This window comes from Ailuropoda melanoleuca, chromosome 14 (genome assembly GCF_002007445.2).
Source record: "Ailuropoda melanoleuca isolate Jingjing chromosome 14, ASM200744v2, whole genome shotgun sequence".
Classification (NCBI taxonomy): domain Eukaryota; kingdom Metazoa; phylum Chordata; class Mammalia; order Carnivora; family Ursidae; genus Ailuropoda; species Ailuropoda melanoleuca.
The window spans coordinates 76727410-76754039 of record NC_048231.1 but is presented as its reverse complement, the minus strand read 5'-3'; the positions used below and the strand labels follow the sequence as shown (position 1 = coordinate 76754039).

Below are 26630 nucleotides of genomic sequence, written 5' to 3'. Positions count from 1 at the left end.
CCTCCTTTCCCACCTCTGCTGCTGGAGTCTTGTGTCAAGCCTTCATTTTTTCTTACCTAGCTTTCCCACAGCAGTTTCCTAATAGGTATCCCTGTACCCAATAAGGCCACTTCATATCTATTGTTTCATTTTTGCTCTGGGTTTTATTTTCAATATGCAATTCTGAATATGTGACTTCCCTCTAAAAAATCCTTTCGTGATTACTTATTGCTTTCTAATGTTTAGCATGGCATAATGGGCCCTTGGTAATATGACCTTGGCTTCTCTCTCTATTCTCTATCTGGCCCTTCCACACCCTGGGCTCCATCTATAATGAATTACTAGAAATTCCTAAATGTTGCATGTTGTCTGAGCCTTTGGGACTCTTGAACATGCTGTTTCCTTTGCCTGGAAGTCTCCACTAGTCCCACTCTATGCACATTATTAACACATACTCCTATTCAAGATTCAGGGCTACCCCTCCCATTCAGAAAAATACTCACCTCTGAGATTAGATTGTATTTCTCTCCTCTTCACCTAAATAAGAACCTGTGATTAACTATCATAACATTTTAGCGTCCTGTACTCTACTCTGAGTTCCTTGATGACAGGGTTTACAGTATTTCAACTCTGTGTCCCAAAACTTAACAGAGTGTCTAAGCGTAGTGCAATTGTTTGTTAAAAGTACAGAAGAATGAAAATTAGTAATATATCTAGCATGGCCCTTGTGGATTAGCGCTAAGGAAATTGAACTGGAGCTGTTACTGTGATTTGTCTGTATTAACTTAATGAGCTAGCATTAGCCACTGTGAGAACTCAGCTCTCATGACACCATTGCTCAATGATCTTTCTTTCAAACCCTGGACAAATTCCAGGTAGTTCTTACTGTGTCATTGTTTATAAAGGGAAGTACAGCCTGTCTTTGAGATTTCACATGCCAGTGTTCAATCTCATCATGAATATTAATGCTGGTTTACTGGTTATTTCTTCATAATTCACCTAACTTTTGCTCCAGAGAGTTGGATGCTGTATTTGTAGTGTGCAATTTATATACCAAGAAGAGCAAATAACAGAAAACCATGCTAATCAAGTAAGCAGGGTGCATATTCTAGGCACAAACAATTCTTTTCATTTTAGTGTAATATGGTTGAAACAATTTTAGAAACCAGTACATTGATTATATTCTCTTCTCCACTAACTCATTAATTCAACAAAAAAATAAATGAATAACTGGCATTCCCAGGATAATACAAGGACTATCAAACATAGTGTACTCATAAAAGCAAAACACCAGTTGATTGAAATGTTGTATTTCAAGCAGATGGGATAGTCTCGTATGAACATATGTGAGTCATGGTTTACAAAAACATCATATTCTAGCCAATTTGACCCTGAGACCACAATGCAATATTGGAAAAGAGAAATCATATAAATCATTCCAAATAAAAGAATTCTAAAAATCATGATAAATAATGGTCACTGAGGGCTTAGAATTGCCCACTCACTAGTTTAAGTTCTTTTTATGTATTACTTACTTTTTTTTATGACAACCCATTATACATATTATTATTAAGCCCACTTTACAAATGAGACAACTGAGAGACAAAAGAAAGTATTTCCTGACAAAGGAAATCTCTCAAAGACACAAACATGTAAGTATCAGAGTCAAAACTCAAATCCAGAAAATGTCTGAATCCTCCAATACTTCTTTCCTTAACTATTTCACCAGACAGTTGAGTGTAATCTTACAACCTAAACATCCATCTCTTTGAATTATTGGTTTCAAAAAATCTGATGTATTCATTTATTATCAGTGGCAAATCAGGCACCAGTCTTTACTGAATACCTACTACATTTAGTATCATGTTTGATAATGGATAATACCAATATGGTTACAAAAGAAAAACAGGATCCTTGTCTCTGATCTCACTCAGTTAGCTCTGAATCTAACTTGACATCTAGTGGAAGGTGACACTAATGTAATACAATGGTAGTTAAAATAACTGACTTAGAAGTCAGAAAATCTCTCAGTCTCATGGTTCGAGCCCCAGTACAACACACTGTGGGAAGGCCAGATCCTTTGGTGATTCCAAAGGTGAATTAAATTTCCCTGGGTCAAGCTCCATCAACAGCCACTTCACTGGTCTCACATGCTTCCAGTTTCGCTGTCAATTCCTAAGGCTGCCACCATCCATAGCTGGCCAGCTTCCACCCCATGGCCCAGTGTTCTGTGTGTAACATAGTTTCAGTAAACAAAAGGAACAATAGAATGGAATTTCAACACAAAGCAAAAACAAACTTCAAATTTAACATCTGTCATTAAATTGCCTCAAATTTTCTAGCCATAACCCACTGCAGTGTTTCACCCTGGCATGTCCCTTCTCTCCAGGAGAAATCATAAAAATCATTCCAGAAGCAGACTTTTAAAACAAATCTTGATATATAATAAACTCCTGGCTTTAGACTTTGTCATAGTAGTTTCTTCCTTTTTTCTTCACATTTCACTTTTCTTCTCACATAAACTCCTCACTTCCCATTTCATAAATAAAATATATTTATTTAAATGGTTACTTTCTCAGGGCGTCTGGATGGCTCAGTTGGTTAAGCATTAGACTCTTGATTTCAGTTCAGGTCATGATCTCAGGGTTGTGAGATCCAGTCCCACGTCGGGCTCTGTGGTGGGTGTGGAGCCTGCTTGGGATTCTCTCTCCTTCTCCCATAGCTCCCCCTCACACTCCCCATCTCTCGCCCTCTCTAAATAAATAAATAAATGCTATTTTCTCTTTATGTTTTTTCTATAAAAGTTAAAAATGTTCCTAAAGAAAAACTCAAGCATTACATTAAAATATAAATTAGAAATTTAGTTTTTGGTTGGGTTTTGTTATTGTTTTTTTTTTTTTTTGGAAATATCACCAAAATTTTAATTTTAGCTATCCTGAGGGAAGAGTAGAGGGAGCAATCTTATAGAAATATACTAAAACTTTATTTATTAGACAAAGCATTTATTTTTAATTCCATAATTTGATATTACATGTGTCTGTGGCAGTGGTGCAGTCTACTTCCGGCAGCAGCTTCTGGGAAGAAAGTAAGAGAGGAATGGGGAGAAACAAGTGTCTGTGTGAAGGCAGACAAAGTGAGGGGAAAAGGAAAGATGAAAACAAGAAAGGAAAACACATCAGCACAATAGCCATGAATATATGACATAGAGACACAGGCAAGAGAAGGTAGAAAAAAGGAAATGAGAAAGAAGAAAAACAGAGATCTGGAGTAATCGTTAGGTATCTTGACCAGGCAGGCTTCCCTATTGTTTTAATTATAAGCTTTTAAAATGTTATTATTTGATGTATGAATAATCATAGTTCTTTTCACCTGCCTTTATTTAACCAGGGCAGGGGTTTTACTCTAGATCTGTGGTACTCAAACATTTTGGTCTTAAAATCATTTCATTCACTTGACAATTATTGCGGACCCCAAAAAACTTTTGAGTATATGGGTTATTTCTATTGCTATGTACCATATTATAAGGTAAAATTTTATAAAACTGAATCAATTAATTAAACACTTATAATATTAATTTAAAAATATATTGCAAGAAAAAACATTTTTAAAAAGATTTTATTTATTTATTTATTTGAGAGAGAGAGAGAGCACAGAGGGAGTGTGAAAGGGAGAAGCAGACTCCCCTCTGAGCAGAGAGTCCAATGTGGGGCTGAGATCATGGCCTGAGCTGGTCAGACACTTAACCAACTCAGTCACGCAGGTGCCCTAAGAAATAACATTTTATATCTGCATTTTCCAAAACAATAAAATAATTTGAGAAGAATGACATGATTTTATGTATTTTAAAATCTCTGAAGATATCTAGCTGAAAAGACTGTTGGAGTCACCTGTCTGCTTCTCTGTTCAAAACACTGCCGTATGTTGTTTTGGTTGTTTATAAAAAAAATCCAGTTTCATGCAGATATGAAGGCGGAAGACATAGAACTCCATTAACCCTTGTGAAAAGGCCTCTCAGATCCTCAGAGCTATTTGACTGCATTCTGAGAACCGCCGTCCTAGACAGAATGAGCACGATTCAGTTCTGTAAATGTGGACAGAGCACCTGTCTGTCCACCCATGCTGTCTGTCCACCCATGCTGCGCCTGTCTGTCCACCCATGCTGCGCTTTCAGTGTCCGGGTGGCCCAGACCCTGCCCCATTCGCTGTTGGAAAGCCCCTGAGGAAGCCCGGTTGCAGGCAGACTGTTCCAGAGTTGTGTTGGGGTGGAAGCATGTTTGTCATGGAGGCTGGATGAGTGCTGTATCCAGTCAGTGGATTTGTTCATGTCACCGTAACAAATCCAGTATAAAGAACCAACTGGCAATATGTTGAGATTTAATAATGCAGTCACAATCTGCCCTAAACCGTGCATCTCCTTTAAATTTTATCTGGAGTCATAATTATGTAGACCTAATCCTAACCTCCATGTCATTTTTCATTTGAACAGATGTTGTACCAGGTCCAACTCATTTTATGCTTTTGTAACTATAAAATTGATTATTCTAGCTAAAATATAAGAATTTTGCATTAATCTGTTACTTTTCAGATTTCTGGGTTTGTTCCATCATTCCATCCTGTCAGGATTGCCCTAACCCTTCCTTCTGATACCTGGTCTATTAGCCTTTACTTTTAGATTTATGTCATTTCATATATGTTGCAAAAAGAAGCATAAAGTTTAAAATACTGTATAAACCAAAAAATGTCCTTAAAAGTATATAGCATTATATGTTTTAAAAAACTGTAGTGTTGTAAAGGTTATTACAGGAGTGCCTGGGTGGCTCAGTCAGTTAGGCATCTGCCTTCGACTCAAGTCATGATCTCAGGGTCCTGGAACTGAGCCCGCATTGGGCTCCCTGCTCAGTGGGGAGTCTGCTTGTCCCTCTGCCCCTCTCCCTGCTCATGTTCTCTTTCTTCTCTCTCTCTCTCTCAAATAAATAGAAAAAATCTTTAAAAAATTAAGGTTATTACAATTTTTAGCGTGGATGATCTGGGTGAGGCCACAGAAAAAGTGTGCCTTTTACTCAGGGGACCACCCATCTTTACTTTCCAGAGATTTTCTCTGTCTGAAGAGTCTATTGTGCCATGAAGGACTATAAAAACTGATAGAAACTAAAGATGTTTTAAGAAGAGAGTCCTGGAATCCAGAATCATTTAAGGCATTAGAAGGGAACTTTCAGTTAGGAAGAAGGGAGCTGTAATGGGGCAGGAGAAAATAATCCATGCACGCCAACGTCCTTCTGGTCAAGTAAGCAGCTGACGAGCATGGAGAGGAAAAATCTCTTCCTCTAGCCATCTTAGGTTCTCAAGCTGGAGCCCCATAAGTTGAACTGACAACAGAGTCACAAGAGAAAGTGAGAAAGTGTACAAATTTATTTCAGTTTTACATGACCCTGGAGTCTTCATAAGAAAATGAAGACCTGAAGAAGTGGGTAAGCATAATTATGTTTGCAGGTTTGAGGAAGAGTGGAAAGTTATAAAAAATGCGATAGGACAAAAGGGTATGACCTAAGGGTAGTAAAGGGGGTGGGGGATACTTACCAAGGCCAGTTTGTTCTACTTCTCTTCGCATCCCTCCTTCTTCAGAGATAGGATGCTCTTTTCCTCCAAGTATAGGAGGCCAGCCTTCACATGTAGGTCTTAGGACCTGCTTCAAGGGAGACTGAGAATCTTTCCTACAACTACTGTTTCTCAGATCTCTTCACTTTAAAATAGTCAGTATGCCAACATGCCATATTTTGGGGTAGCATGTCCTGAACTTCACCACTTAGTCTATGACCTTATCTACAGAATATTACAAAATTCCTAGAAATAAGATGGAAATTCATCAATAAAAGAAAAATCCTCAGCAAATATGCAAATATTATCGTACTATAAATCACAGGTGTTTTGTGCTTTGGGAATCTTTTTCCAAAGCTATGAAAGAAAAACCTTCAGCCCCAAGACTTATGATGTCTATCAGTTACTAACATGATGAAATGCCAGGAAATGCTTTGACTGCAGGATCAAGGTGTCAAGACAGAGTAAATTCTTTTTTTTTTTAAATATTTTATTTATTTATGTGACAGAGAGACAGCCAGCAAGAGAGGGAAAACAGCAGGGGAGTGGGAGAGGAAGAAGCAGTCTCTCAGCGGAGGAGCCTGATGTGGGACTTGATCCTGGAATGCCGGGATCACGCCCTGAGCCGAAGGCAGACGCTTAACGACTGTGCCTCCCAGGCACCCCAGACAGAGTAAATTCTTATTGGAGCAAACGATAAGAATATAAATCCAGATACAGACTAAATACTAATGTCTATTATAACTCCCATGACAAACCAAATACATTCTAATATCTGAGCACTTTAAGACTTTCTGGTTACTATCACCCATTCACATGAATCAGATTCCAATAATTGTCTCCATTAATTATTATACCTAATAGTAGAGTTAGGGAGAAAGATATATTTACCTATTTGTTGGCACATGTGTGCAGGGCATTTAGTAGTATTTCATTTACCTAAAGTGATGAGGTTTATACTAAGTGATAAAATACTTGGGAAATGATTGGTGAAAATGTCTATTTTTCTTCTTTGTTTCATTGAGTACAAAATAAACTGTCAGAATAGAGCAAAAAGGAATGACTGGTAATATTGAATTTTAATATCCATCACTTCTTTTTGTGTCCCATCTATCATCCTTGAAAATCAGTCAGTGAAGATAAATAGAATTTTTAATGTCCTGGAAAGCACCATTTCTCTCTGTTGGCAGAGAGTTTATGGGGAGAAGAAAAAAAACAGAAGTGAAAGGGAGTACTCCATGGAAGGGGAAACCCTCAGGGAGATGGAGACTGCAAGGGTTGCCTCTCCCATCCATCTCCCTGACTTAGTGCCATTCCCCCAACCAAATGGTGACCTCTTCTCTTCTCTCTTCTCTTCTCTTCTCTTCTCTTCTCTTCTCTTCTCTTCTCTTCTCTTCTCTTCTCCAGTAGGCTCCATGTCCAGCATGGAGCCCAATGTGGGGCTTGAACTCACCACGCTGAAATCAAGACCTGAGCTGAGATCAAGAGTCAGATGCTCACACAACTGAGCCACCCAGGAACCCCCACATGGTGCCATTTTCTAATCTACCACTTAATTTCCAGATCTCAATCCCTTCCTTCTCAACCATCCTTATCCTATATCCACAAATGTATGGGCACAGGGAAATATACCAGACCTGCAACAAATGTTTTATAACTGAATGAAAAATTACATTCTCAGATTACCTGTCCACATTTGAACCATGATGGTTCTATTCTAAAAAAATAATTATTGGTGGAGAAAATCCAGATCTTGTAGGCATAGGTTTGGCATCTGTCCGGGTTACTGGGCTTCCTGCATCTTTATATAAATACATTGAATTATACTTTTGATTTAGAAGCACTAAACTCCCATTGCTGAATTCCTCTTTCTAAATGTTGACTTTGTAAAAATTTAGAAACTTTAGTAGCCCTAGAGAGAACAGGAAAATCCCATTTGTGTTAGAGTTGTATGAATTAGTGAAAAGGAACAGTGGCATCAGAGTGGAGATGATCGCTCCCACCTAATTTCTGAGTCAGTATTCTTTACGGTCTACCCAACTGTTTAAACTCTTCAGTATTAAAAGCCTCAAAGAAGTAAGGAGGAATCTTTGGATGTCTTTGCCAAACTCCATAAAGACGCTCTTTTATCTCTATTGTTACTACTACCCTATTACCCTGACTTTAAAGGGATCCTATTATTCCTGTTTGGGAGCATTCCAGGTTGAAAGCCACCTCCTCTCATTCAAGTACTCAACAGGGTGGCCTACCCTCCTTGGGGAACACCCTGTGCTGCCCCTTCTCATGAGGCTGTTTTTTTGACACTTTGACTCCATGAGTTTTAGAAAATGTTTGTACCCGGGAGTGCTGGTAGAAAAATAAGAGAACTATCAACCATTTTCACCTGAGTTTAACTGTAAGTCAGCGGATAATTTTCAACTTATTCACTTATTTATTCATTCAAAAATGTAAGTTTTTCTCACATATCCATGCTATTATTCAGCAAATGGCCCGCTCATGAGAGAGCTCACGTTTTCAGTTAAGAGAAAGGAATTAGGGACACCTTGGTAGCTCAGTTGGTAAAGTAATGATCCTTGATTTCAGTTCAGGTCATGATCTCAGGGTGGGGAGAACAAGCCTTGCATGGAGCTCTGAGCTGTGCATGGATCTGCTTGAGATTCACTCTCACTCCCTCTCCTTCTGCCCCTCCCCCACCTCCTCTCTCTCAAAAAAAAAAAAAAAAAAAAGAGAGAGAGAGAGGAATTAATAAGAAGCAATTAGCACAGTAGAAAGTGAGTCCTATGGCCCAACTGACTTTATTCTGTGATAGGTCTGTGACCCTGATCAAGTTAATGCATAGATTTTAAAACATTTTTGTTACATTATTTCTTAAAGGAGTTTTGAAAGATTAGGTACCCAACTTGTACACTTTCTAAGATTTTATTTATTTATTTATTTACTTACTTATTTGGAGTGCAGAGCTGGACACAGGGTTCCATCTTATAACCCTGAGACCATACCTGAGCCAAAATCAAGAGTTGGATGCTTAACCAACTAAGCCACCCGGATGCCCTCAACTTGTACACTTTTAGATTATTATCTAAAAATTTCATCCTAAATTGAAATTGTTTTAAAGGATTTAATTCTTAGCTTATTTTAAATAATGTTGTAAGTAATGATATATTTCTTATAAATATATCCATTGAGGCATAAAAGACATATTCTTCTTTTAAAAACTACATGACCAAGTTCTCTAATAGTGAAAACCATGACATTGTTCCTATTCTTCCTGGAAATTACATATACATTAAATTTTTTCCCCACAGAAACTCATCCTAATGTAATATATCTTTATATTTTAACAATGATCCTATAATAATTTTACTTTTTCTATAGTAGTAGTTGTCACCATCTAACAGACTATTGATGTATATGCAAATGTGTGCCATTTTTATTTTTGTCTCCCTCTCCAATTCCCCACCTTCTAGAATGTAAGCCCCTAAAGGGCAGGGGTCCATTTTCCTCAATGCTGTGTCGGAAGCGCCTAAAGGCATCATGTGGCACATTATATAAAGCAGTGTCTGGCACATGATAAATATTTCTGGATAGTATAAATGAATGAATATCAGGAAGGGAGCCTAGGGAGTTCTAGAGAGGAGGAATGGGTTTTGATTTAAATTCATTGGTGAGAGAACACCTCCCAAAGGAGGTCACATGTGAATCATAATCCGAGTCAGGCAAGCAAGCAGTTATCTGAGCGTAGAGCATTTCAGCAAAAGAAATAGCACCAGCAAAGACTTCTCTGGAAAGGGTCATGGCTGGAAATGTTTAAAAAACCCCGAAGAAGCCAGTATGGCTGGAACAGAATGACTAGCTAGAAGACAGAATTAGAATAGAGATAACAGAACAGATTCTAACTGGATGAAGAACAAATGATGGTAGTGAGAACAAGATGAAGAAATAGGTATTGTAGAATGCTTAATCTGGGCATGTTTTTAAATTCTTTCCTTCTTCCTCTCATTTTGCAGATAAGAAAAATGACATAGAGATTTAAGTAATTTTATTAAGGTACCACAACAGACCAAGAGACAAATGGAAGTACAGTCTTAGGGACCAGATTCCCATCATCTTTCCCACTCCACTGACAGGCTTGAATAACCTAAAGGGAAAGCGATGACTTATCAACCTCTATCTCTGTGTAATTAGATTATATCATTCTCCAAAGTTTCAGTTCAGTACTTTTCATACATATTAAACTCCTTTGGGGGTCGGGGAGCTGAGGAGAGTTATAATAAAGTAGTGTGATTTTATGCAATATTTTAATCTTTTAATTTGTAGAAAATTACTCCCTTCTTTCTATAAACTTCCTTTTTCATGACTGTTAGTCTCTGCCTCTGGGCAAATACCACTGACATTCCAACCAAGGTGATATATAATATTGTCAGATTTTTCATGTAGGTAAATTTGATGGTTTAATACTGAATTATGCAAAACAAGAAGCAGTTGATTTAAATTTAACTTTAAAATGAAATAGTAAATTATTGGAATATCTGAATAATAACATGGAAATTTAAATAAAGAACATATGCATGAAAAAGAGGAGTCCAATCAAAATGGGTTTGTTTGTAAAAAAATGATTATATTTAATCTCTCACCACTGGTTTTGTATGAACATTGAAGATGCAATTGCCCATTATTGTATGTATTTAATGAATATTTTATAAAGTCCAGGCAAGCACTACATTTACATAACATATGTTAATGGGATGGCCACTGGAAACGGAAAAGGGTCTTTGATACAAAATCCATCAGGTACTTCCTGATCTGTGGCTCATTATTAAGTCAATGTCCATTTCAATGGGGGAGAGAGGGGAAGTATCTTGTTTGCTAACAAAGGTCATCCACTAACTGTAATAATTTTACAAATCAAAAAGATAGAGTACGAGTCCACCAAATATACTTTATTTCTATCCCTAATTATTTTGATGACGATTACAATGGATGACTCAACTTTTCTGATATTTAAATGTCTTTTCTACCTGTATGCACTCTGCTTTTTGTGTTCATAAAGCCAGTGAAAGACAGACTGACTTAGGAGAAGTGTTTATGTGCATGAGTGTGACAAACCTCCCATCACTATCTCCTGTCCCAGATTTTTCATTATGGCCACAGAGTTGAGCTGAAAAAAACAAAGCAAAACAAAACAACAACAATAAAAACTTTGCCCATCATTTCAGATATACCCCTATCTAAAGAATTAATTTTTAAATCTACAAAATTATACATAGATTCCCACCATATAGATTGCTTCAACTTATAAGAATTTAAACAGGTGGGGTCTTTTTTGTAATAATTCCTTGAGTTGTTCATCTTTAAATAAAGATGCGTCATTAAAAAAATGTAGAATCATCCCTCATGGAAATTAGTAAGAAAAATAGTAACATTAAGACCTTAGTTAGTTTTTCAGGGAATGATTATTCTTTTAGGGGGTGAAAAGGGTGACATTTTATTTTTCTTCATTTGACATTTCCTTCTGATGGTCTTTTCCCCCATATACTAGAGACTACTGTGTGTTCACCAAAATCCATTTCCTTTCCTTCCTGCCATACACCTCAGCCTCATAGTCCCATCAATATAATGAACCGATCTTTGACAAAGGAGCAAAGACAATACAATGGAGCAAAGATAGTCTCTTTAATAAATGGTGCTGGAAAAAACTGGACATTCACATGCAAAAAAAAAAAAAGATTCTTGACATAGACCTTATACAAGTCAAAAATAAACTCAAAATGAATTATAGAGCTAAATGTAAAATGCAAACTTATAAAACTCCTAGAAGATAACATAAGAGAAAACAGAGGACCTTGGGTATGGCAATGTCTTGTGAGATACAATATCTTTGCATTATCGATGAAAAAAATAATAAGCTGGACTTTATTAAAATTAAAAACTTCTGCTCTTCCAAAGACGATATCAAGAGAATTAGAAGATAAGTCACAGACTAAGAGAAACTATTTCCAAAAGACACATTGATAAAAGACTTATTCAGGGGCACCTGGGTGGCTGAATCAGTTAAAGGTCTGATTCTTAATTTTGCCTCAGTTCATGATCTCAGGGTTGTGAGATTGAGCCCTGTGTGGGACCACACACGGGGTGTGGAGCCTGCTTAAGATTCTCTTTCTCTCTCTCCCCCTGCCCTTCCCCTAACCCCCACTTGTGTGCTCTCTCTCTAAAAAAAACAAAAACAAAAACAAAAAAAACCTGTTATTCAAAATATACAAAGAAATCATAAATTCAACAATAGGAAAACAAACAACATGATTAAGAAATGGCTAAAGACCTTAACAGACACCTTGCTGGAGAAAAAATATATATGGCAAGTAAGCATATAAAAAGATGTGCCACATGGTATGTCATCAGGGAAATATGAATCAAAACAACAAAGCACCACTAGATACCAATTTGAATGGTCGAAATCAAGAATATTGACGATACCATATGTTGGCAAAGATGTGGAGCTAAAGTTCAAATAAATGAACTTTCATTCATTTCTGGTGGGAATGCAAAGTGGTACAGGCACTTTGGAAGACAGTTTGGCAGTTTCTTAGAAAACTAAAACACATCTGATATAAACACATCTAGCAATCATACTCCTTGTTATCTACAAAGGAGCTGAGAACTTAGAGCCACGTAAAAACCTGCAAATGATGTTTATAGTAGCTTTGTTCATAATTACCAAAATTTGGAAGCAATGAAGATGTCCTTCAGTAGGTGAATACATAAGTAAACTGTGGTACATCCAGACAATGGAATATTACTTGGTGCTAAAATGAAATGAGCTATCAAGCCATGCAAAGACTTGGAGGAACATAAGAGTAGGTAAGTGTGAATAAACTAAACTTGCCTATGAAAAGAAAACAATTTCCAAATTGGCTCTTAAACAATATCCAACATACAGTAGCCCACCTAAAACACAATGATTTAAAAGCAAAAGCCTTGGCAAAGGTAAACTAAGCAAATTAAAAATAAAGCAGTGACTACAATGTCGGTATCAGACAAAAAAGACAAAAATAATTACATGAGATGAGGAAAGATACTTTTTAATAATAAAAGCCACAACCACAACAAAGATATTACTGGTAGCAATACTTATACACCAAATAAGACAACAATTATCTATAATTTGTGAACATATACACCATTCTCAACACAAGACAGAGTAGTGGACAAAATATAAGAATATAAAACAGTTAAAAAATAATAAAGTAAATCTTACTGTTGCATATATCAAATACTACCTTCTTATCAATATACTTTGCTTTACTAAACACATTAATTATATGTTAAGACACCAAAAATATCAGCAAGGTACATAAAGTGAAGTTAGTAGAAATAATACTCCCTGATCACAAGGCAATAAAACAGAAATTAAAAATAAAATAAGCTGGGGCGCCTGGGTGGCACAGCGGTTAAGCGTCTGCCTTCGGCTCAGGGCGTGATCCCGGTGTTATGGGTTCGAGCCCCACGTCAGGCTCCTCTGCTATGAGCCTGCTTCTTCCTCTCCCACTCCCCCTGCTTGTGTTCCCTCTCTCGCTGGCTGTCTCTATCTCTGTCGAATAAATAAATAAAATTAAAAAAATAAATAAATAAAATAAAATAAAATAAGCTAAAAAATTTCCTCCAGCTGGAAATTGAAAAGAGCTTTCTACTTACCAACCCATACATGAAAGGAAAAATACAAATAAAAACTATAAATTTCTTAAAAATAATATCAAACTATATAGGGGATAGAAAGTAGAGATCAGAGGATAATTCATATCTACAAAAAGTTTACCAACAAAATTAGAAGAATAAAAATAAATGAACTGAGTTAACAAAAAAAGTAAACCAAAGAAACAGAAGCAGGGAAATAAAACAGAGAAAAGCAACAAAGGAAATAAAAGAAAATCAATGGATATTATTATTAATAATAGTAATCATAATGAAGTAAACATTAAACATTTTTTGAAAAAATCAACAAAATAGACAAACTAATAGCTAATTTAAGCAAATAAATAACAGGATAGCAAACAAAAAATTATAAGGAGATTGTTACTAACACAAAGAAAATTGAAAACATCACGAGGCACAGTTCTTTGAGAAGAAAGAAAACGTAGACGGATTAGTTCTTAGGATAATACAGTTTCCTAAAACTGTCCCCAGGAGTGTTAGAAAACTTGAACAGATAAATATGCACAGAATAGGTAGAAAAAGTTTATCAAGGAACTACCTCTATTAGAAAGACAGCTGGCCCAGATGGTTTTACAGGAGACTCTACTAAACCTTTAAAAACCTTATAGTTCCAATGCTATATTAACTGTTTCAGAGCATAGAAAGTGAATGCAAATCTCCCAAATTATTTTCTAATGGAAACGTAGGATTGATACCAATCCAGATAAAGATAACCCAACAAAGAAAACAAACATTACTTATGTATAGTAACCTGAAAATCCTAAATAATTATTAGTAGACTCTAATAACCACATTAAGAAAAATAAGATATCATGACCAAATAGACTTCAATCCTGGATGCAAAGTTGGTTTAATATTTGGATGGCTATTAAAATAATTTACCCCCTCAAAATGTTACCACATTAGTGGTTTTCAGGAGAAAAATCATGTGATTATTTACCTTATACTGAAAAAACCTTTGAAGAAATGCAGCTCTGATTCCTTATAAATTTCAAAAAAGCAGAAATCAATGATTACTTCCATAAAATGATGAAATATGTAATATATCACAATACTAATGCCAGTATCTTACTGTGAAAAAAGAAGTTATTCCCACTGAGATCAAGAAAAAAGTCAAAGATAATCCCCGTCCACACTGTTATTTAATACTGTCGTGGATGGATGAATTAACCAATGAGTGTTAACAAGATAAATTATGAAACAAAAATTGGAAACTGTTTCTATTTGTAGATGATGTGATAGAAACTCCTAAAATGCAATGATAAAAATAGCTCAAATAATAAAATACTTTAGGAAGGTAGAGAGTTTAAAATTAGCATATACAAATCAATAGCCTTCATAAAAACAAATGATAAATACCCTAATGGCTCCCTTTGATACAGAGATTCTGTGGTCCAATATCAGTATTTTCCTGATTCATATACACAAGTCTATTTGGATCAAGGACTCTAAGATACTTGATCGGATCCAACCGATTTTTGTGCTTGCCTCTCATCATCCCATTCCATTTCTTCCTCAGCATTCTTATTCCTGGCTAATACCCACAGCCTACTGCTGAGTTCAGTAATACTGTGTCTGAGACAAGAACTGCTAAATGTACACTGGCAATGATTTTGACTCCAAGTGAATCTCTGAACACAATAGACCTATCCCTATATCACCCAGAGTTTCAGTACTTTGTAGAACATTCCTTAACTATTTCAAATACATACATACATTACATACAAAAAAACGCCACAAAAACTAACAAACCTCTCTCATTACTGAAAGACTACATTTTTTTGGTAAACCCTGAAAAACTTTCTGACTCTATTGATGTAGCAGCTTTTCTCAAGTGCATGGAAAATGTGACATTGCTCCTCTTCAAAATTTTCCAAATTGACTCTTGTTATCTTTTACAGAACAGGAAAGCCACAGACAAAGTAAGTCTAGGATAGTATTTGTGAAATTTATTTCTAGTAATATCTTGTCCTCCTTTCCTATCTCTTCCTGAATATACTGACTATAATTTGTTCATGACAGTCTGGTGGATTTTGTTAATTGATCCAGCAAACTGGGTCACACTCAAGTTCAGGAATTTTGTGTACTACTCCTCCAGGAATACTTACAAAACAAACAAACAAAAATGCATAGTAAGAAATGGATATCTATGCTGAATATTAGGAATTCTGGAGAGGCAGATTTGAGGTTGGGGTCCTCAGATGCTCTTAAGTCAGTTTTTATGGTTGTCTTCTTTTTAAGCAAAAGCCTGATTTCTGAGATTTATGGTTATTTGCTAGGACAATATCTCTCAATATTGTGTATATGTGTGTTTAGGAATTTGTGTTTTGGGAAGGAGACATAGACCTTCATTTTGATTAGATACTTAAAAACCAATGAATTCACATCGAGCTTTACATTGGAAGCCGGGGATGTACTGTATGGTGATTAACATAATACAATAAAAAATCATTAAAAAAAAAGAGAAAAAAAAACCCAATGAATTCAGATATTGTAAAGTCAATACAATAAAATCTCTAAAGACAAAGGAGGAGCTATTATTGAGTTTCTGACAGAATGGCTCTTTGGCAAAACAAAGTAGAATCCCCAGATTTTAAGGATGTAAACCTATATGTCATAAAATAAATAAAACTTAGTCTCCAGTACAATTGATAGATATTTAGCAGATGACTTATCTCCAACATTGAATTTGACATGTATTTAGGAGAGATTTTTCAAAAATTGTTTGTTTTACATATCATCTCCATAAAGGGAACTGGCTCTTAGATACCCCATCAGGCATCCACTTTGTAAAACACAAAAGAAACTTTTACAAATCAATCTTTCTAAATTACCTTTTGAATTTCTGGCACAAAGCTCAGCTGGCTCTCTCTTTTTTGGTTCTTTCTCAGTGGTAGGTCAGAGGATTTGAGAATTGAAGGGCTTTTTCAATTATACAATAAGCAGCAGGTTTCCACGAAAGCACAGACTCCATCATCTAAATATATGCTAGGTATAATTATAAATAAGTGTAAGAAGTAAATCTTCGACTGGTTCATTTATTTCTGAATACTGGTTTAGTGATTCTCAGGTGTCATATCATATATATCTATTAGCTCTTAAATGCTTATATATTCTTCCTTAAATTTGTTGCAAACTTCTTCACCTTTGGGATTTTTTCCTAGGTTTATAGAAATTAACCTAGCCCCTAGTTATACACAGTGTTTTCTAATGCTGCTTGGGAACTTCGAGGACTATCATGTACTGGCTCCTGGTTGATGAAAAATTTAAATGTGTTGATGGAATAGTATGACATTTGAGTGAAGATATTAATAACATTGTTAAAGAAAAGCAGAGCTGGGTAGTAAAGTGGTAAAAATAGATTTTACTCAGGAAATATTGCAACAGGGGAAAGTGAACTCCCTCAGTCTAGAACTGCTCTCAATTCCAAATACAGGGACAAGTGGGAATGTATAGCCAAGGAACAAGTTGGGGGTCAGTAGATGGAAAATCACTAAAAGGGTAAGGAGGATTCTGGTTGAATAAACTTAATAGGATTCTTGCTGAAGGTAGGCCAAAGTAATCATGGGGGTTGGAGATGAGGAACTTGATCAGATACCAAGGGTGACCATACATCAAGGTGGAGAATTCTCTCTAAACTGACTTAGTAGGATTCCTGCTAAAATTTGGCAAAGTAGAGATGAGCATGAATGCCTGAAGGTCATGGCCTGGTTTAGAGGGAGGCTTCAGAGGAGCCTGATGAAGGTTTGGTCAAGGAAAGCCTTTGTTAGTATGACAGAAAAATTAAGGAGAAGGTGAAGGCCATGCTGTGGGTGGATAAAGGCATGCTCATGGGTGGAAAGTCCTTCTTTCCGTAAATCTGAGAACACAGCACAGCTATTTGGGCAGTGGTGGAAGTCAAGCCTGAAGAGATATGATGGGCCCAGGAAGGACCACATTACTCTTCATCCTAATAATTGCTGATATATGAATAATCAGATTTTTTTAAAAAGATGATTCTGGTGTCATTGTGAAAGTTAATGGAAGGTGAAGGAAATAGCTACAAAGGAATCAATTTTGAGTCTATGGCAATAAGGATTTAAAATGTAAGATCCTAAACTAGAGTAATTTCAGAAAGAATAAAGACATATTTGAAAGATATTTTGGAGGTAAAATGAAAATTCATGAAGACTAGTTGGAAGATATGAGAGGGGGACTGTCCAAAAACATCTTCAAGACTTTAGCCTAGATGACTGATTATCATAAGACGGGTGATGAGGCTCTTGTCACATAGCAAATAGGTGTGTATCTCTTTGTCTTGAGTAGAGCAGAGAATCTCGTTTTAGTTCTAAAGTTACCAAGTCTGAGCTATCTTTGAAATTTAGTTGATTGACTAGCCACGTCAAGTGTTCATGGGAAGGCCAGGCCTCCAACCGCTGTACTCTAGCTGGAAGTAAACCAGCCAGGCAGTAAGAGACAGAGGACAATGCTCTTTTTAAAACTCAAGAAAAACATTTTCCAAATTCTCCTTGATATCTACCTAATAAACATGTTGTTTTCAGTTTGTTTACCTGAAATATTCTAAGTCTTAAAGCCCTCACTAAGAAATGTTAATTTGCATTTCACAAATTTTCCCTAAACTGTCAAATTGAGTAATACTCTCATATGGAGACCTCCTTTGTCAATGCAAAGACAGGAAGTAAACACTATCAAAGTGCAAACAGAAATTCTCTTTCACTGGGTCAGTTTCTGTTTCTTTGCATTTCTCAGCAGGGTTAGACTAGTGCCTTGTACAGGTTTGTTGAATTTAACTGTCTTCCCTGTATCAAACATTTGCTGAAGCATGAACACATTGTTAAAGGAAACCGGAGCTGGACAGTAAAAAGGTAAAAATAGATTTTATTTGGGAACTATTGCAGTAAGGCAAAAGAGAATTCATTATAGAACTGTACTCAACTGTGAATACAGCGAGGAAAAGGGGAGATTTATAGGCAAGGAGTGGGGACAGGCTTTGGGGGATGGAAAATTACCAACAGGAGCCATCAGAAGTAAGGGGATTCTTGCCTAACAGATTTAAAGGATTCTTGCTGAAGGCAGGCCAGGGGGATCAGATACCAAGGTGGGAAATTCTCACCAACCTGATTTGGCAGGATTCTTGCTACCACTGGGCTACGTGGGTCTAGCAAGGGCAGGGACCTAGCTCAGGGTTTGGTTGAGAGGAAGACTCAGGAGAGGCTAACTAAAGTTTGATCAGGGAGTCTTTGTCTCTTACACACACATACACACACACACACACACACACACACACACACAGACAGAGGCAGGGGGGAAAAGGAAGAGAACTACTATGTACAAATTCTTATTCCAAGTTTTGTTGCTTTACTTCAGCATTCCACTTGTCTCCTAATAATGGACATTCATATGAAGAAACCATAATAGAAACATTATAAATGTTTTATAAAATTATTGATTTGAAAAGAATGTGGAGAATTTGGAGGAAATACCCCCAAAAAGTAATGAAAATTAATAAAAGGACCTAAATAGCATGGGTCAGGCCAAATAAAAGTGGCAAATAATTTTAACTAAAAAGCTGGCTAAGAATAAAACTAATATAATCATGTACCTTTATAAATAATAGAGACCTCAGAGATTATCTCCTTATTTCAAAGATGAGGAGGGTAAGTAAGTCCCAGAATACGTATAGGACCTTTCGTGAAAAGATCTTCCAAACCAATACCACTGTTACACCAAAGCAAGCCAAGAAGGATCCTATAGATACTTTATATTCTCTTTATGTCTAGAACCTTCTTATTTTTACAACAATGCAATTTTTATTAAAATACACTGAAAATTTTGACATATTTATTCCAGAGAAGTATCTGGCATTATTTTCCTTTTAGATAACACTTTTTCTCCTCTAAAACTTTCTCTATCATTTGGTGGTTCAGGATGCATAATTATATTAGTCACTCAGAGAAATAAGTCACTAGATCTTATTAAAAAACCGATGAACTACATTGGAGAGTAACTTATTGATGAATCAGTGAATTTTTATTAAATTGAATTTATTTTTTTTCAGCAATGACAATGCAGTTTATTAGTCATCAGTTCCCTGATTATCATGACCCCACTATTGGTGAGTATAAGCCTCTTTTTCTCCTTTAGCCCAAATAAAGAAACTCTAAATAAGTGGCTGACAAATACTGTTGATGTCTATGGAGAATAAGAAATATATTATACTATGACCCAGTGCACATGCACATAAATTTCGAATATATAAGCCACCATAATACAAGCTTCAAGAAGCAATATTTGTCCTTACTTCTTGTTGTGCTCTCTCATATTTTCCATTCTACTCTTTTTCTTCCTGATAAATTATGGTTGGAATACGTTAAGTTGATTTCAGGATCCACTAATGGATATCTACCTGTGTTTGAAAAGCTCTGCTCTGGATAATATAACTGATGTGATTGTATGTTTATTTGGTCATTTGTTCATTTAGTATCTGAATCCAGTGTCTGGATCTTCTATTGCGGAATTAGTTAACCATGTTAATGGTGCATTTGGAAAAGACATTAGATATAGATATAATTTTGTTCACCATTCTCATCTGGTAGATGAGGAAACTAAGATCCAAAGAGTCAAAATATTGTTAGAGCCAAAAATCCAGCCATGTTTTATTCTTCCTATCTGATTTTCTTTTTACTGTATTAAATGCAAAAACACTGCAATTGGGAACAAGTTTCCTTCCTCTGTCAAAGCAGAAAAGATGTCTTTAACACTGTCTTTACTCCTGCAAGGAGCTACTCTAAAGGATCATTTGGAAATTCTCAGAATCTGCTATAGCACTCTTTGTCTAGAAACAAATTAGCCTTGAGGGAAACATAGTTCTGGACCCCTCATGGTTGCCTGGTTGCCTGGACCATGAGAAATTTTGACTACACCTCATCCCTTACCCTCTATTCCCTTTGTCTGAGTATCTCCTACCATTACTTGCAACGGGTATGATCCCCTAATTCTTATTTTGCTCATCAGGCAATTTTAATTCAATGTCCTCCTGTGCATATAAAATGTTATCCTATATGGAATAGGATATTTGCCTGAATACTTATGCTGAAATGAGTACAAAATGTCCCACAATTCAGCAAGACTTCTTCATTAGTTGAGCCAATTAGTAAGATTTCACTGCAAGAAATGTATGCATTGTTAATCAGAAAGCACTTCCTCAAGAAGTTGAGTTTTGTTTCTGAAGAGAGAATAATCACTTTGTAAAGTTTTAGAAGCAATCATCTAAATCCATTTTCCAAATATCTTGCTTCTGGATGCTGGATGACTTTGCATATTCCACTATGAATTACAGAAGAGGAGAAATCTCTAGCTAAAAGCTCTGAATCTTTTATCTTGTTGGAAAATTCAACAGTACAATATATCATTTATGATATCACAAATTCACTCTGTTGTTCATTACTTTTCATCATCGTTTAAGCTTTATATGGGTTCGTGTTTGAAAAACTACCTTAGATCACCAGCCTCTACCACCTAATGGCTTGAATAGGGCATTTTATGTGAATAAATTATAAATGGCTCTTTCAAGAGGAAGAAATGAGAAGAATATGATGATGATTTCTTTAGATTTCCATGAAGTACATCCATCATTTGAAATTAAGCTAACTGGACATTCTGTACTAACAGACAGCTAAAATCGTACCTGTATCTGGCTATAAATAAAATAGCTTTAGAGGAAGAAGTTTGAAAGTGGAGACACAGAGCACTTTATTATTATCAATTTGATTTTCCCATCATTTCATTTCTTGTCTTCTCTAATGAAAATATTGGTTAATAATTTTCCATTGGTATCCTGTTTAAGGAAGGTAAAAGTCTCAATAATTTGCATTTCATCTGCTCAAGCTATGTAACTATAACTCAGTCTGGCTGATTTAATGGCTCCTCAAGAGGAAATTCATGTTACTACATTTTGAAAATCATACAAATTAGAGAAGAATATGCCTATCGAGGATATTTATTTCACAATTTACATAGGAAATGAATATTTTTTTCAATTCTGTGCAGATTTGTTTGTCTTCCTACTGACTGAAGTTTTTGAAGAGCTTTTCTCTGAAATGTTTGAAGGATTTGCATGGTTTTATTTTCTTCCTTATGCTCATCTTAAAATTATTTTCCTTTCAAATCTACATCAATTCTGAAAGTTTAGATCCCCTTTATTACTGACAAGAATTAGGGATATTATCTGGTACCAATGAATGTTCTACCCAAAGGAGTAATTGCTTTCCTTATTAACTAACATTTTCAATGTCAGTAACCAATGGGCCTAGCATCCAATCCACAGACGATACCTATGAGAGGGATATTGAAAGGTATTGAATCTATTCTTTCATGAGAAGACCTCACTCAAAAATTAAATTAAGTTCCTTAATTTAATTTAATTAGGTGCCAAATATGGATAAATTGAAGCTTTAATTTAATCTTTAAAATGAGTATCTCGAAGCATTAGACATTAAGTATGGTTTGATTTTTCCATAGTAAAGTAATTATGGAATAATAAGAAGAAACGTTTTGACCAAAGTCCTGATGTTCAATCCTTTGTAATAAACACACATGCTACTTTTTAATTAGCAGTAAATCATTAGAGATAACCATTGCATGTAATTCAATCGGCAAAAAATGTAAATGCCTACTCTTTGCCAAGCAATCTGCTTGTCCTCTAGAAAGAATAGATTAATATAGCACAGTTCAAGCACTTAAGGAATTTTCAACTCAAGAAGAATTCAGACAAATACACAAACATTTATGTTACCTATGATGTCAGTTATTACTGTAAAAAAGAAAGTGCTGAGGGGTTTTGAAAGGATGGAGAAGGAGTTCAGTAACACTCTCTTAAAGATACATTCATTGTGATTTTGCATCACAGTTTCCAAATGTTTTAAAAGCCCTCCTGGCTTTCCTGCTGTCCATTCTAAAAATTCAGGATCCTTTAAGGAGACTTGTCAGAGAAGTCAGGATTTCTCAAAGACCTGAGATATTTGAGAAAATGACCTAGGATGGTTTGTTTTGCAGTGTCATTTAAATTTTATTGTAACTTGCTCAAAATTAAAAATCTTATTGTATATAATTTTAATTTAATATCAATTAGATATCAAGTTGTTGATTTTTTTTCTGAAATAAAATATGGTGCTCTTTTCCTTAAAACCCACAATGTAAATATCAGGGTCTCATTTGTGGACTGTGTATTTATTCCAAATTATTTATTGATATCTTTACATGTTGAGAATTGTTTCTGTTCATGCTTTTATTGATAAACAAATGAAGGCAAACATATAAGCAGAGAAAACCAGGTAAATTCACTTGGCAAATTATACAGATGGAAACAAGATATAGTATCAAATAGATTGCTCCAAATAAGACATTTGATGCTAGATGGAAAATTCTAAACCGTGAAGGATTTGTGCTCCCTCTCAGTTACAGAGTATCATAACTTTGATCAAGTCATATACATAATTAGTAATTATCTCTCACTGTCCTCAAAGACTATTGTTTTGGCCTGCTTTCTCTGCAAGCCTATAAAATTTTTATCACATATATATTTAGCACCTATTATGTGCCAGGTACCATGGTATACATGGATATATAGAGATAAAAACACAAGCTGTGCTTCCAAAGCACTCCCAGTTAGGTGGAGAAGATAAATCAGCAAACAAGATCATGCAATGAGTTCTTGAAATAGAAAACCATAAGGTTCAGAAGAAGAACAATGTGGGAACATCTCATCTGATCTGCAGGGGCACAAATACATGTAGAGCAACTCTTCTCCATACTGAGTTTTGAAGAGTGCACAGGAGTTAGGCAAGTGAAGAGGAAGAAAGAATAAATATTCCCAGAAGAACAAAAAAATACAGGCACCCAAGCAAGACAGTACAAAATGTGACAGAGATGGGGCATGTCTGGAACCAGAAGTCCTAAAGATGAAATAAATGATACAATGTGAAGAGTGACAAGAGGGAAGTAAAGATTCCTCAGGGGTCAGGTCTTTAAAGACTTTGTAGGACTGACTAAAGGTTTAAATATCTACAGTCTGGTACTCTTACCTGAGATAAAAATAAATATTATTGACAGGCCACTGAACTTTTACATGTAGATACCTCCAAGGAAGATAAAATTAAACATGCCCCAACTTTAGCTAGTAACTCATTATCCTTAGTAGACTTTTACTTCTTTCAGGATTATTTATCATGGTAAGCCTTTTCATCCACCAGGATCTCATGCCAAAAACCCAACAGGAATCCTTGATACCTATCTCAGCTTACCTACATTAATCATTCACTGAGCTCTGTTGTTGCTACCTCCTAAAAATATCTTGAACCTGTCCCCATCTCTCCATAACTTCTGTTGCCTTCTTATTCCAAGCTACACCCCATTTCCAATTTAGACTAGCTCTTCCAGTTGTTTTTTTACACAGAATCCAGAAATATATTTAAAAACACAAATTTGCTCTTCTTAATAGTTCCCAGTGTTGTTAATTATGATTAGGATGAAGAATAAAATTCTAAGCATAAGACTTTCATGGTCTTGCTACTGTTGCTTACAGACTTGTCACACTCCATCCCCTTTTGGGTTTCAATCACACCTACATTATTTTAAATTAACAAACTTCCCAAGCCCCTTTCCACCTTGGAACATTTATGCATATATTTTAACCCTGAATGCTCTTGAGCTCTCCACTCTCCATCTTTGCCTGAGTAAGTCATACATTGGTCAAGTTTCCGCTTAAATATTGCTTCCTCAAGAGAGCCCCCTTTGGTTACCCCAAATAAAAGATGTTCTACTTTCATACATTCATTCAGAACCTTGGCTATCACCTTAATACTATTTATTGATATATAATTAAATAACTTTTTAAATTACTTGTTTAATTAAGGTGTCCTAAGGATAGGAACGTCAATATACTAATCACTAGTGTTTCCGCAGACATTACTTGAATGCCAGACATATAGTAGATGCTCAATAAATATTTGTTGAATAAAAAATGGATGAATGAATACATTTCTAGAAAACGATTAATCACGTTTACATTTTGCTACAGTTAACTTTAGAGTTCTAGGGAGCAATTAGACTAATAATTAGTCAAAAGTGTGTTAGTGTCTTTACTAGGAATTCCCTATGTATGTTAATAGCTATTTCTTGACCTAAAATAGTTACCAGAAGAAAATTTCTTTGAAAAATTAAAAGCACTATGCTGTTAATTATTATTTCTTCTGTTTTCTCTTTTTATTCCTTCTCCTCTTCTTCTCCATTCACTGTTAATTTTTTAACACATATTTGTTGGGTAGCTACCATGATTTGGGCATTGTACAAGGCATGTGAATGAATGGTGCACAAAAATAAGCAGCAATGCATTCCTCATTGAGCTTCCCTGCCTAATTTTATTTCATTATCTGTAAGAGTTGATCATATCTCTTAATCCAGAGTCAAATTATCCTTTTTTTCCTCATTGCATTAGGATGACTTGAGGTCATTGTGTAAGTACAGCACACAATTTGATTAGAGGAAACTGGCCTTAAGGACCTATCCAATTGTTTCACTGGATTGCTTTCCTGCAGAAGGAAAACAAATTTAACAACCCAGGAATGAATTACCACTTTATTAATCTACCTGTCCATACATTTATTCAGTTCTCATAGTGTCCAGAAATCCATATGACCAACAGGTTTCTAACTATCTTCAAGGAACACATACTTTTGTAATTGACTCAGCTGTGAATGCTTTTCCTCTCATTATTTTAGACCTCCAATTTCACTTACAGGCCATGAATACTGCATAATACACTCATCTGAAAGATTTATATTCTTTCTGAACAATTGGTAAGGACTGGAACAAGCTCTACAAGAAAAGAATAAAATGTCATATAGAGATTTAAGTCTTCCTGAATGATTTAGGAAATTCAAAAAAACAAGGGCTTCACCTTGGTAGTGAAGTACATTAATGCTCGGGCCAGGTCATCCGTGGACAGCACCATGTCTAATGACTGTGATGGCACCACAGTGTATGAGCATGGAAAATATCGATATGATTAGACCAGTGTAGGAGAAAGTTACCACATTAAGTATATTTAAGTATATTAAGTATTTCTCAGTATCTCTGCTGAAATTCAAAATTCCTAAGCCAAGGATTTTAAAGAAATAGTATGTTTGAATCACACTGAAATGGCCTGCTCTGTGTCTAAAATGTGCACTAATAGAGTCACTTCTTTGTGTCACTAGAAAATCCCTGTTAAAATGTAAATGCTCAGGGGAGATGGTACTGCCAGAACCATTAGGAGTCATTTATACATTAGCATAGATTAATGTGTCCAATTATTCTAGTGAGCAAACCACAAGGCTATGGTCTACAGAGCAGCACTGAAGGGATAGCATGAGATTTGGAGAAGGGGGGGTATTATTACCAGGTAGAATAAGGGCCAGGGTATAATTCTTGAAGGAAATCAAGGCTTAAAAAAACTGAAATTGAAGAATTACATTTATTAGTGACTCTAGAATGCCAAACATGTTAGAATAGTAAGGAAATTAGTATTGAATCAGATAGATTAGAAGTTGAATTCTGCCTTCATGCTGACCCCTGATTTTCTTTCTGCTCATCTTTTAACACTCTCTTGTTCACTGTGCTCTGGCCACGCCAGTCTTCCTTCAGTTCCTGAAATATTCCAAGCAAGTTCTTCCTGGCTTTTCAGCTTTTGCCAATATGCCATTGTCTACTTTGAACACCTTTCCTCTGCTTTTCACCTAGCAGGTTCCTTTTTATCCTTTAGGTCTCTGCTTGCCTGTCACTTCCCCAGAGAGGTCTTCTTTTCCCACCTTACCTAAATTAACTGCTCAACACATAAACCCACACACAGGCATATGCATGTGTAACATATAGATTTATTCTCAAAATCACCACGTGGCTTTTCTCCTTAAAATGATATTTATCAAATTCTGCATTAAAAACTGTGCTATTTTTTGTCTGTCATTCCATGTGGAATGTAGGCTGAATGATGGTAGGGACCATGTCTGCCTTGTTCACTCTATTTCACACAGGACCTAGCACGGTGCATGAGAATGCTCAAAATACTTGTTGAATTAGAAAATGTGTGAGTGACTTTGGCATCCTCTTTTTCCCTCTTACCTAAATTATACTCCATAATCACAAAATTTCAGATCTCTTTCCTCTCCCATGTTTGATGTAGCAAGCTAAGCACCACCCAGGCTAAACCCAAATGTTTGGTTGTTCTGAGACTGCATTGGGTCAACTGAACATGGCCATGCTCCCTCATCTCACCTTAAATGTATTATCCCAAATGAACTTTGAGTTAAGCC

General features: G+C 35.8%; 1 protein-coding gene across 1 annotated transcript in view; it reads left to right on the top strand.

The window, feature by feature from the left end:
- Window positions 1–26630, top strand: part of RIT2 (Ras like without CAAX 2) — a 367214-nt gene that overhangs the window by 56162 nt on the left and 284422 nt on the right. Inside the window, exon 2 of the mRNA XM_002924796.4 lies at window positions 19343–19399. Within this exon, the coding sequence (XP_002924842.1) occupies window positions 19343–19399 (57 nt within the window). The remainder of the gene's footprint in view (window positions 1–19342; window positions 19400–26630) is intronic.